General features: G+C 44.3%; 1 protein-coding gene across 1 annotated transcript in view; it reads right to left on the reverse strand.

Annotated features, from left to right (window-relative positions):
• The window catches only part of CNNM1 (cyclin and CBS domain divalent metal cation transport mediator 1), a 50,746-nt gene extending 39,000 nt beyond the window's left edge, over positions 1-11,746 (reverse strand). The window contains exon 1 of the mRNA XM_045567904.1: positions 10,171-11,746. Within this exon, the coding sequence (XP_045423860.1) occupies positions 10,171-11,746 (1,576 nt within the window). The remainder of the gene's footprint in view (positions 1-10,170) is intronic.
• Positions 11,747-13,566: the final 1,820 nt, after the last annotated feature.

The raw sequence follows: 13,566 nt of genomic DNA on the forward strand, positions 1-13,566 counted from the left end.
TGCTAAGTGACATAAAGAAACCATTATAGAATTTTGTGTTTGTGTTTTTTTTTTTTTTTTGCAAAAAAGTGACATGATTTGACTTATGTTTTAAAAGGAACTCTCTAGCTGCTCTGTTAAGAATAGACACAAAGCGGGCAGAGGTGAAAGCAGGGAGACCTGATAGGAAGCTCTGGCAATAATCCAAATGAGAGATGATTGGTGGCTTGGACTGGATTGCAGGAGTGCAGGTGGAGAGATGCTGTCAGATTCTCTAGACAAGTTTAAAAGCAGAGCCTACAGGAGGACTGGATGTGGGGTGAAATATAAAAGAAGTTTTGGTCTGAACAACTAGAGGAGTGGAACTGCAGTTTACAGAGTTTGGGAATGTTGTATAAGGAGTAGGTATGGCAAAAAGAGCAGGAGCTCAGATTAGGACAAGTTTAAGTTTGAGATGCCTTTTCAACCTCCAAGTAGAGATGTCAAGTTAGAAATATAAGTCTGGAGATCGGGTTGATGATATCTTTGGGAGAATGAATGAGATCAACATGGGAGTGAGAGTAGACAGAGAAGAGATCCATTTCTGAGCCCTGAGGCACTCCAACATTTAGAGGTCACAAAAATGCAACATTCCTGCAACAAATATTTGAGCATCTGATAAGAGTAGGCACTGTTCCAGGTGCTGAGGATGTATCAGCAGATATGATGTAGGCAGAACCAGTAAAGGGGACTGGGAAGGCATGGTCAGAAGGTAAAGTTTCAGATTTTTGTCCCCCTTACAATTCCAAGTGTTCTTAATTTCCATGCCCTCATTCTATCTTGGACAACTGCACTAATATCCTAACCAATCCTCTTCGTGTTTTTTTTTTTTTTTTAGCTCTAATCCATTCCATATACTAAAATGAGATTAACTGTCCCCCAAACTCTGCATTTGTGAGATATGAGTTTACTCCCCATCTCAATAACATGTACCAGTTACTGAGGAGGATAGTTTCTGAACTCTTGTTCCTGGCACTAAAGGCCCTGATGGATTTTTGGTATATACTTTGCTTTCTTTCCCACTATTCTATCAAAATGTACTGTGCTTATTCCCCATTTATAAAATAACTGGTCCAAGGATACTTAGTTAATAAACGGTAGAGACAAAATTTGAACTCAGGGAACTGAATAGGGCCCACCCTGGCTAGGGTTTGTGGAAAGCTTCAAGACCCAACTAGACAAGACTGGATACTTTAACCCCAGGCCTATCAAACACAGAGTTGGTTTTGGAAGCTGCCTAGAGTGACAGTTTGACTCTCTCCAGGTTCAGACTAAACATAACCAGGATTCCCTGCTTAAAAATCCCCATGGTTTCTGCTATTGCTTAGGATATTTTAAACAAAAAAAAAATTTTTTTAAATCATCATGGTGACCCTGAATGATTTGGCTAATCTTTGGCAGATGGTGTCATTCTCAGGCCACCAACTAACCTCAGATATGAGGTAGACACACTGAAAGGCAAACAGGGCTGCCCTTAGTCATCCAGCAGATTGGTTAGTTCTGGGCTGTGGTCAAACTAGGCTAGTCTCTGGAAGAAGTGAGATATGTGGGCTCTCAGGGACTCTATTTGAAGCAAGTTAGACACCTGAAATGACTTTAAAACCCACCCTTTTGAAAGTTCTCATTGCAGGTGAAGACAGCCTAAGTGACTCCAGTGTTCTCCACACTTTTTTTTTTCAAATCTAAACCAAGCTGACTCCCAAGAGCATGGGTCAACATTTACTCCATTTTCTAAGGTTTGCCATAGTGGTGACCACAATACCTATTGTACACTAGGTACATATGTTACTTCTAGTCTGTGTAATATCTCTGCAAAATGGGGACTGTTATTACTAATATGGAGATGAGGAAACCAAGAGTTAGAAAAATAAGTGACTTGTCCAAGGGCAACCATTAGTGTGTGATGGAGCCAGGAACAAGCCCAGGTCTGTCTGCCTCCCCAGCCTATGCCCCTTCCAACACAAGGCAGACTCCACGTTTCAGGCCAAATCTCAGGTTTACTATCCCTGATGTATTAAGGGCAATGGGAACATATTTTGTTAATGTCCAGAGGCTGCAGGAACAGGCAGAGCTAATGCCCAGCACCTCATCAGCACGTTAGCAAGGGAGGAGAAGGTCACTGAACTGGGAAGGGGAAGGGAGTCGCAATCCCACCTCCCCACTATACTTCTGCCTTCTGGTCCAATCCTTCCTATGTTTAGCCTGATATATATTTTATTCTATAGACTGCTTGGAGCTTTGAGGGGTTTTGTTTATATGGCTCTGATGTTTGTTCATATGGTCTTTTTTTTTATTTGCCTGAGATGTCTGAGGAAGGGCAGAGTGATGGGGAAGGAAACCTCATTCTAACTGATGACAGGATAAAAGAAATATAAGGAACCTACGACAGTTCAGTTTTGGTCTCCTGGGCCCTATCCAAAGCAAACAGCTCTCAATTTTGTTTTCTTATTATATACAGTGAGTTTTACATGGGCTGAATCAGAGAAAGGACTGGTTACATAAGATGACTAACTATATACAATTCATTTGCATAGATCAGGGAGGTAAGAAGTGAAAGGTGGAGTGTCCTAAGTGCTACAAGGGAATTATCTTTACCTTCATAGTAGACTTAGAAAGTAGTATCATTATTTCCCTTTTAAGAAGAAGAAAGAAAAGTCTTAGAGTGGTAGAGTGACCTGCCGCAGTCACAGCTAGTAAGCAAAGGAGGTGGGACCCAGGTCCAGGCCTCTGGGACCCTGTGTGTCCTAGTCTCCCCGGTCTGAGACAGCAAGTCACAGATGTGGGTTGTAGTTCCACCTCGGTCACTAACATTGAGCAAGACACTTGAATCTTTGGAACCTAGGTGCCTCATATACAAAACAGGAAAAAAAATGCTGACCTCATATTCACAGTGAACACAAAATGAATCGCTGAATGAGAAATTTTGTTTATATGACTGTGATATTTGTTTATATGGTCATATTTTTTATTTGCCAATAAATAAATGTAAAGGCTTTGCAACTATAAGGGATTATCATTGCTATTTTTACTATTTGTCCTTTCTGAGCCTGTTTTCTCAACCTTTAAATTAAAGGATGGGACCACGTGATTGCCAAGGTTCCTTTTCTGGCTCTAAAATTCTATGCTTTAAGTCTAAACAGCCCTGGGCTACAAAAACAGCTTGGTTTTACAAGATGCTTCTTTGTGATAATATATAAGAGAATTTTAACAGTGACAACAGTTAGAGCCTCTTCTGTCTACAAAGGGCTCTGAGCTCCTAATATTTATATCTTAATATGGAAGAACTCCTTTGGAATGAGGTGAGTAAAAGCTACTTTTTCGCATGCTAAGTGGTTTTTATCTATACAATCAAATAACATCATTGTCTGCCAAATCAGGAAGAGAAACACAAAAATGTTATCCTACAGATCCTTGCAGCAACCACCTTGATTTGGAAAAACAAAACTGTGCCTTTCTCATTTTTTTTTAAAGGGCTGCACTTTGTGGTAATTGTCCTGCTCTACTTTATAGGAAATAATCAACACCTTTATCACAAAAGAATTTCTTGAGCCACTAAAAGGCAATTATAAAAAAATCAACCATGTCATCCAGAGCACCATGGTAACAAACATCACCAGGGCATGAAAAAATAGCTGTTAGTCACTAGAATTGAAGCTGGTTGGCAGTTTGGCTTGCTAAGCAACACTGCAAAAATAGCAGGGTAACAGCCATTATCTGGAGGTTTGATTCTGCATGGCTTTGAATCTGGTCCCAGAAGGAACTGTCCCTGGTCCCTATACCAACTCCATACCCTAGCCTCTCAGTCAAAACCTAATTAATTAATCATTTATCCAGCAAGTATTTATTGAAGCTTATTGTATATCAGGCATGTGATTCTCAACATGGGTATTTACTTGGTTTCTCAGTTAAATAGAAGCTGTAAGTGAGATGCACACAGGAACAGTGGTTTTATGAAGGCAACTGGGGAGCAGGATTTGCTGAAGGCAGACTCAGAGAGAACTAACAGCTGTCAGCCAGAAGACAGAGAAAAAATTTAACAGTAGACAGACAATGGCTTTATAATACAGCATAAAATAACTACATTCTCATGACCATGATCCTGCGTCATCAAGAAAAGATTAAGTTAATTTAGGATCCTTTGTTAAGGAAAACAGGAATGGGTATAAAACATGTTAGAAATATCATCAAAAACGGTTAAAACATACAGTTTCGGCATTTGAAAGGAAAAAAAATTATGTCTGACAAATCTCCCGTCTGCCTAGTTCCCCATTTTGCTGGAAGAAAAGCATCATTATGATAATGGCTTTACCAGCAATTTAAATGCAGCGCCAGCTCCTCCTCCGCCTTTATGTTTCTAGTTTAAACTCCTGCCTCAGCTGGAATGCTCTTTCCCTTCATAATTGCTTATCAGAGTTCCTCTCCTTTCAAGGCCAAACTGAAATTCTACTTTCTCAGAGTTTTCCCAGATCATTCAGGGACTTATTTCTCCCTTCCCTTATTACCCGCAGATGCTTTCTGGCTGCCTCTGCCTATACCCCAGGCTGCCTTGTACTGTCATTTCTATCAGGGCCCTTCCTCCCTTCATGTTCCTGCACAGAAGGGTCAACCCACATTTATATCCACGTCTACCTGCCAGAGCCCTGGTACTCAGTGCGTGTTACTGAACTGAATTGCCCCGACACTCGACAGTCACCGGGGGCAGAGGGAAGGATGGCTGGGAGAGGTGGTGCTTTCCCTAGTGGATGTTACACAGCCCAGGGGGCCACGTGGCACCCGCTCTGGCCTGTCTTCCTCAGGGCCTTTGCACGTCTGCTCCCTTCCCCTGGAGCTCTTCCTCCTCCTCTGATGAACTTCTTACCACTTTTAAGGATTCAGCTCAAATACCACTTGGGGAAGGGGGAGTCTATTTTTACCCATAACACCACGTCAGGGGCCCCTATTATATGCTGTTATAGCTCCCTATACTTTTTCTTCAACTCACTTACCACAGTTTATAATTATTTCTTAGCTAATGTTTCTCTCCCTACTCAACCGCAAGCCCCAGGAGGGCAGGAATGGTGTTCGTCTTGTCCATGCTGCATCTCCTGTGCCAATCACAGGCCTGGCATGGAATAATGCCCATGCGATATATGGAGGAAGGAAGAGAGGGAAGGAGGGAAGAAGAATTAGGAAGAATCTCTATTTGGAAAGGAACACATAGTAGAAAATAAGAGGAGAATTGAGAGTTGTTATTGAAGGTCCAGGGATCCCCAAATGTGGGCCTAGAGGTAAACCAGTTTAGAAGAATACTAGGAAAACCCACAGACCCTCTTCTGAGACACCCGAAAGCTTTAAGGGAGCCAGAAACACAACCAAATGTATTTGGTGGTTAAAAATGGAACAGATGAGCTATGACATTCTTCAAATAAAAGAGACATTATGAAAGATAATAAAAAGAAATAGAATTTAACTGCAGCCTGTGGGATTTAGATTAGATAAAAAGATAGTCTGACTATGAAGGCTGGTATGGCCTGGAAAAGATAACTAAATCCAAAAAAGTAAGGGCAAATTAGGTTCTCTCTCAGGTTTTTTAGTACCCTTTCCAGCTTGGATTCTATTGTTACCTGGCATTTCTTTTGCCAGGCTGAAAAAAGAAAAGGAATATTGTGTAATATTATAACAATTATAATGAAAATGTTTAAAGAAAAAAAAACCCCACAATTTTACCATATTACATAATTACTTCACTTTTCCTTGTGTCTTTTCACTCTTTCTCCCTGTACATGAAGAACTATGCTTTGTTTACTATGTGCTCTATTATTTAGAAGGTAAACATGTAATTCTAATTTTTGCTAATTATTATTTAAAACATTTTAAAGAACATTACATCTAATTATACCAGTGAAACATAACTCTGAATGAAAACAACTTTTTCTTTTAAGGAAGACAAAGAATATAGCACCAACGTCTTGGCAGGTTTTTATAGAATTAATCAATGGAATGCTTATTCTTCCTGGTAAAATATTGCATCTTGTTAATCATTGTCTTAGTAGTGAGGGAGGCAGACTGGAGGGACAGTGGTGCCATTAATTAGGACAGAGACCCACCAAGAGGAAGAGGGGAGATTTGCTGTGGTCAGTGGAATAATAGTAATTATTCTGTACTTAGGGTTAACTGTACTCAAACATAGAAATACAGGATTAGCTATTTAACACCATTTATCCAAGAAATGTTTACACATCCCCTAGCCATGTTGGCCACTGTGCTTGTCCTGAGAATACAAAGTAAATAAGATTCATTCTCTGCCCTCACGGAACTCACAGTCCAGTGGGGAGAAATACTATTCCCTTTTGTAAAGCTAGCACACTAGCTGGAAAGACCATTTTCCTTTTCCCTACTCCTAAAGACCTGCAACTCATAAGAAATATAGAGATAACATCCCATATGGACAAAGAGCTTTGGAGTTACATGACCTGGGCCCTGAATTCGGGCCTTGCAATATACTATTAATAGTTGAATGATGATCTTAGACCAAATAACTTTTCTGGGTCTTAGGACTGTCACCTATAACTACAGCGTTGTTTTAAAGAGTGGATAAGAGAAGGTATATAGAAATGTTCTGTGAAGTACAATATACATATTAGCAATTATTGTAATTATCAAAGCTACATTTCTAACCTGCAGAAACCAGAGGTGAATCAGCCAGACATGAATCAGTCAAAGGTGAAAAGGCCACCTTTGAATTCTGTCGGTGGCAAGAATTCCAGGATAAAGGAAAAAACAAGACTGGTGTCATAGAGAAAAAAGAACAGGCTTTGGGGTCCTACAGACCTAGTTCAAATCACAATTCAGTCAGTTATTAGCTATGGAAAGTTGAGCAAGTGATGTTATTGATCTGAGCTTTAGTTTCTTCTTCTGTAAAATGGAGTTAATAATACCTACTCAGGAGGGTTCTTTTGAATATGTAAAGGGTTTCTGGTGTGGTGCCTGGCAGAGTTGTTGCTCAATTAATGGTAACTGTGCTCTTATTAGTATTATCATTTTCCTCTTCTGCCTCTTAAGGGATTTGTTTAGGTAGTTAATTTACTTGAGATACAAGGAAGTGAGGGAAATGGAAGAGCTATTAAAGACTTGCTTAAAAAGTTATTTTTAAACGTAAAAAAAAGCAGCTCAACTCAGCTTTCCTCTCCTAACCTAGCACAAAAATAACTTGTATAGAAACTGACCACTGCATTATAAGAGTTGGAGCCTGAGAATAGCCACCTTGTTAATTACTCCTTGTACTCTAAGTAGATCTATCAAGCACTGTTAATAAGGGTTCTCTAAAAGAAATGCTTCTCAAACTTTAATGTACACATGAGCCATCTGGGGGCTTGTTAAAATGCAGATTTCCACTTAGTGTATTTAGAGGGAGGCATTTCTAATAAGCTCCCACGTGAAACTCATGCTGCTGGTTCGTGGACCATACTTTGAGGAAGTAGGAAGGCTCTGAAATATCTTCCTTGGCATGGTGTTCAGTGTAATGGCTTGCTTCTCCTTAGCAATCTACCTAACTACAAGCTAACTATTACTGGAACACTTAACAAGCTTTTTTTCAGACCAGATTTAGAAATTTTGTACAGGGACTCGTTTCAGATCAATATCAATTTTTTGAGCAGCCTACTATGTATGGCACTGTGCAAGGTGCTAGGGATAAAAAAGGTTAATGACACAATTTCTACTTCTAACGATTGCTCTTATTCTAACACTGTATGCCCTCTAGGCTGTTAACCTCCTGAGGACAGCCTTGCCTCCCCTATTGCTTAAAGCTGTATAGATAATAAATATTAAATGAATGAAAGAATGGGCTCACAGGAGTTTCATTAAAAATGTCTTCTGGCAACACAGGACAATGAGACACTATTTTTTTTTGGATAGGGTTTCGCTCTGTTTCCCAGGCTGGAGTGCAGTGGCACAATCACATCTTACTGCAGCCTCAAACTCCTGGGCTCAAGTGATCCTCCCACCTCAGCCTCCTGAGGAGCTGGGACTACAGGCACACATCACCACACCTGTATAACTTTTTAAATTTTTTGTAGATGAGGTCTCACTATGTTGCCCAGGCTGATCTCGCTGGCCTCAAGCAATCCTCCCACCTCAGCCTCCCAAAGTGCTGCAATTAGATGCATGAGCCCATTGTGCCCAGTGGAGACATTATCTTAACTGCTCTCTATCTTAACTATCACCTGTAAGAGGTGAATGAGTTAAAATGAGGCTATTAGAATGGGCCCTAATCCAATCTGACTGATGTCCTTATAAGAGGAGAAAATTGGACACATGAGGAGGCATCAGGGATGCACATACACAGAGGAAATAGCATGTCTGCAAGCCAAGGAGAGGGGCTTCAGAAGAAACCAAACCTGCCAGACACCTTGATCTTGGATTACTGGCCTCCAGAACCGTGACAAAATAAAATTTTGCTGTTTCAGCCACTTGGTGGTATTTTGTTATGACAGCCCTTGCAAACTAATACAGATTTTTCACACATTTAATGCCCAGATCCAAGACCCTACTTCTGTAGGATACACAAAATATAATTCTAAGACAGGATGAATGAACCTCAAAGTGCAGTGAGAACTATTAATGCAAGGATTAGGGGAGATAGAAGAGGGTAAAACAGCAGCCCAAATTGGGCTAAAATAGCTGCCATACACACATTTCTCTCCCCTTCTCATAATACCAACACAAAATCTGGAGCTGTTCTCTCCCCAAATCTGAGACTGAAAGTAACTTTTTTAGACAGTTTCCCCCTTCTCAGGCTACATTTTAATATTTAACATGATTTCAAAATATTGGTGGAGGAAGATCCCAGATTTCTCTCTGTATTCAACATCCTGAAGACTACTTGTGATGATAGGTAATGAGACTGAATTTTCGACAAATAAAACGTCTACAAAATGCACAAATTAGAGTCCTGCGAGCCACAGGGAAACTACATTTGAAGCCTAATTCTAAAGTAAGAGATTTGTTTTTTTTAATTTTGCTTTCTGTTTTTAATAACATGCCAACTGATATGTACATACGGGTGCCTCTTTTAAAATAATCATTCTGGAAAGTCCTATCCTTATTCTATCATGTCATTATTATTTAATTATGTCAAGTTCCTTTTAGGGTTTGTGAGATAGTCTTTGGAGTGCTCTCAATGTTGACTCTTGAAAATAGATTTGATTTTCAACAACAATCTGGTGAATTAGGGGAACAGTTAAACTGCGTAATGCCAAAAGGATTGACTCTAAAGTATCTAGGCTGACTTTTCTTGAGTGAATTTGTACTCAACCCCAGAACGTGGTTTGCAAAAACAAACCCCAGACATGAAGTAAACATGTTATAGGCATGACATTACGTTTGAGGGTGGGAGTGGGGATGGTGACTGCACTGAAGGAAACCCCACTCATTTGGATATGCATGTTTTCTAGGGTCTTCTCTTGTCAGAATATTTCCTCAGCTCCAGATCTATCCTATTTCACAGGACAAGTTCCCAGGAGTACAAGGACTCCACTGCCTTAGTCAACTTTTAATCCCCACCTGCGTACTTAATATACGTTGAATGAATGATGCAAAGTTAAATATGGGGAAGAATGTCTAACAGGCTCACTCTATATGACTTGAAGGGCAGAACTTGGAGGCTCTGGAGACATAAATTTCTGCTCCATGTGACACTGTCAGAAGCTGGAGCTGTCCAGCAATGGAGTTAGTTTGCTCTGGAAATAGTGAGCTTCCAGCGCTGGGAGTTTAAAGCAAAGGTTGCTTGTTAGCGGAATCTGTAGGGGTGCCCTCTATAATGAGTGAGGAGCTATACACTGACCTCTAAGGGCTATCCCCACAGTCCCACCTACACAATACCTGGCACTTGGTAGGCCCTGGAAAATACTCAGGAAACAGAATGAGTGAGGAATATGGTGTGTCTTGTGAGCCAAGCAAAGGAGAAGAGCACTGGGGCTCAGTCAGCTGCGAAGAAAGTAGAGAGAAGTGAGGTGAAAATATCGAGGAAGCCAAGAGATAGGGTCTTCCTTGAATTTTTGGTACCACAGGAGAGAAATTGCTTTGGGTACCTAAAGCCTCACATGGTTATGAAAGGATGATGATACCTTTGAAGGGGATAAGAGTTGGGGGAGGAGACAGACCACTGCTCACCCTTCTTAAACTCCTCCAGCACGGTGTCCAGCCGGGTATCATTGAAGACGCAGTGCAGGGGCCGGTTGTAGAAGCGGGTGACGGTGAGGAGTGGGGTGCAGTCGTCGGGGTCCACGAAAGCCAAGTCCTTGACAAACAAAATGTCCACAATGTTGTGCCGCTGGTCGCCCTCGTACACCGGGATGCGAGTGTAGCCGCTGCGCAGGATCTCGGAGACAGTGGCGAAGTCGAGCACCGCGTCAGAGCGCAGCATGAAGCAGTCTCCGAGGGGGGTCAGCACCTCCTCCACCACCTTGGTGCGCAGCTCCAGGGCGCCCTGTATAATGTTGAGCTCTTCCTTCACGAGGTCGCTGTAGGGGTCTGCGGCCCGCAGCGTCTCCAGCAGCTTCTCCCTCGTGTAGAAGGTGCTGATCTCCTGGCGCAGTGCCCAATCCAGCAGGCGGCCCAGCGGGTAGCACACGGGGAAGGCGGCCACCATCAGAAGCCGGGTCAGGCACACGCTGTGCGAGGCGATGGCCAGCCCGTGCCGCGAACACACAGAGTAGGGGCAGATTTCAGCGCCCAGGAACACGGCGCCGGTGCACACGAGCGCAGGCAGCCATGGGAAGTGAATCCCCACCTCGCTGTAGTCTTCCTCTGTGCCCCCGACGCCCGGCGGCAGGGAAGCATAAAGCCAGCCCGCCAGGGCCGCGTTGGCTCCGGCTTGGCCCAGGAGCAGGGTGCACAGCAGATGGGTCCCCCTGCCGCGCACGGCCTGCACGCGGCGCGCCTGCTCCTGCTCCGCTGGCGAGCCGCTGTTCCGCAGCACCCGTAACTCCACCGGGTCCAGCGAGAGCAGGCTCAGGCGCAGGCCGCTGAACAGGGCGGACAGAGCGAGCAGGAGGAGCGCCCCGAGCGCCCGCAGCCAAGGGGGGGCCAGCAAGTCCCCGCCCGGGCCGTAGAGTCGCGGGCGGACGCGCAGCAGGAAGCCGCCGGCGGCGCCGTGGTGGTGCCAAGCGCGCCCATCCCAGGCGCACAGCGAGAAGAGCTTCCCGCCACCGCCCGCGCCGCCCCGCTCCGCTTCGCCCTTGCGCAGCTCCCGCACCCGCACCTGGACCAGGGCTGAGCCCGCCACGCCCCCGGGGCGCAGAGGGCCCAGGACCTCCACGTCCGATGCCCAGTCGCTCTGCTCACGGCAGCGCTGCGGTCCCGGGGGCCGCGTGGGTACCGCACTGGGCGCTACGCCGCTGCCGCCCGGGGGCTCCTCGATAAACACTAGCCGCGGAGTCCAGTCGCCGGTGCCGTTCTCCCCCGGGGAGAGGGTGGGTGCGGGCACCCGCGCGGCCGGCGCCTCGGGTCCGGGCTGGAAATAGACGCGCAGGAGGAAGCTGGTGCCTTCGGCCGCACGCAGGGTGCCTCCTTCCAGGGACACGCGGCCTCCAGCGGTGTCCTCGGGCCGCAGGCCCAGCAGCCAAGCGGCGGCAGCCGGGGTCCGAGGAGAGAGAGAAAAGAAGAGCAAGAGCACAGCGCCTCGGCTGCAGCAGTGCCGGAGCCTGACACCCACCGCTGCTGCTGCCGCCGCCGCCGCCGCCGCCATCCTGCACCCGGCGCGGCTGCACGTGATACTGCAGAAAGCCGAGCAGGAGCTGGAGGGAGGAGGAGCCGGAGCCGGGAACCCAGCCCCAGGCAGGTCACCACGTGTATGCCCCCGGCGCGCGTAGGCTGGAGGCGGCGGAGATTCAGATCTTGCCTGGGCTGGGGGCCCCTGCTGGGGGTTGGAGATGGCCACGCATCATGGCCCCATGTGTAGCCGGTACACACTTCAGTGTATCTGAGCTGCAGCCTGGGGAAGGCTTGGCTTGGAGATGGCCTTCTACTTCAGCAGTAAGGCGCCTCTCCGTGAGCTCCTACCCGGCAGCAATTCCTTGCCGGCCCCACTGCTTCCCCATTGGTCCGGGAAATTTCCCAGGTTTACGCTTCTACTCCTGCCACTTGCGTTCCCCCTTCTGGCCAAAATATAGTCTGGAGGCAAGTCTTGGATCTGAAAACTTGTAGTATTTGGTATCAACTCCAGCTGACCTTTTCATATTATAAAAATTTCCTAATGATTTAAGTTCAATTTCTTTTTTTTTTTTCTGAGACAGAGTCTCGCTGTGTTGCCCGGGCTAGAGTGAGTGCCGTGGCGTCAGCCTAGCTCATAGCAACCTCAAACTCCTGGGCTTAAGCGATCCTCCTGCCTCAGCCTCCCCAGTAGCTGGGACTACAGGCATGCGCCACCATGCTCGGCTAATTTTTTCTATATCTATATTTTAGTTGGCCAGATAATTTCTTTCTATTTTTAGTAGAGACGGGGGTCTCGCTCTTGCTGAGGCTGGTCTCGAACTCCTTACCTCCAGCAATCCACCTGCCTAGGCCTCCCAGAGTGCTAGGATTACAGGCGTGAGCCACTGCACCCGGCCAAGTTCAATTTCTTAAGATCTGAATGTCCATCAATAAGAAATTATTGAAATAAATCATGACACGACTATGCAATGGGATATTATGCAGCAAGAAAAAAGAATGAGGTTGAGCCATTGTATATGTGTTATGGAAAAATCTAAGTAATTGTAGAAAAATAGCAAGGTGCAGAATAGCATGTATAATATTCTACATTTATGTTAAAAGTACTTTTTCATAAATTTGTATACACACACATATATGCATTTTAAAATGCAGAAGATACACAAGAAACTTGGGGCAGTGTTTACCTCTGGGAAGCAGGATTAGAGTCTGGAAGTTTGATTGAGAGAGACTTTTAAAAAAGTTTAGATTAACAGGAAGTTGCAAAGATAATACAGAGAGATCCCCATACCCTTCATTTAGTTTCCCCCAGTGGTTACATCCTAACTATAGTACAATATGAAAAGCAGGAAATTGAGATTGGTACAATGTGTGTGCATAGTTTTATGTCATTTTATCACATGTGGATTTATGTAACCATCACTGCAATCAAAATACATATCTATTCTATCACCACAAAGATCTGGGAGGGAGGCTTTTTTTTTTTTTTACTGAATTCAATTTATTGTTTGAATTTACCACGGGCCTATGTTACATTATTTTTATTTTATGCATCTATTTTTAAAAATTATATAGTAAGATTCACTTTCTGGTGTACTGTTCTATGAGTTTTGACAAATGCATATCCATGTAACCATCACAATTAAAAATAGTTCCATTATCCCTCACCCCCAGATTCTCTTACTATCCTGCTGTAGCCAACCCCTCCCTCCATCCCATCCTCTGTGAATTAATGATCTAGTCTTCCCTATAGTTTTTTTTTCCTGAATGTTGTATAAATGGAATAATAAAGAAAGTAGCCTTTTCGGGTCTTGCTTCCCTTACTAAGTTAGCATAATGTAATTAAGATTTATCTAT

The sequence above is a fragment of the Lemur catta genome, chromosome 14 (genome assembly GCF_020740605.2).
Source record: "Lemur catta isolate mLemCat1 chromosome 14, mLemCat1.pri, whole genome shotgun sequence".
Taxonomy (NCBI): Eukaryota; Metazoa; Chordata; class Mammalia; order Primates; family Lemuridae; genus Lemur; species Lemur catta.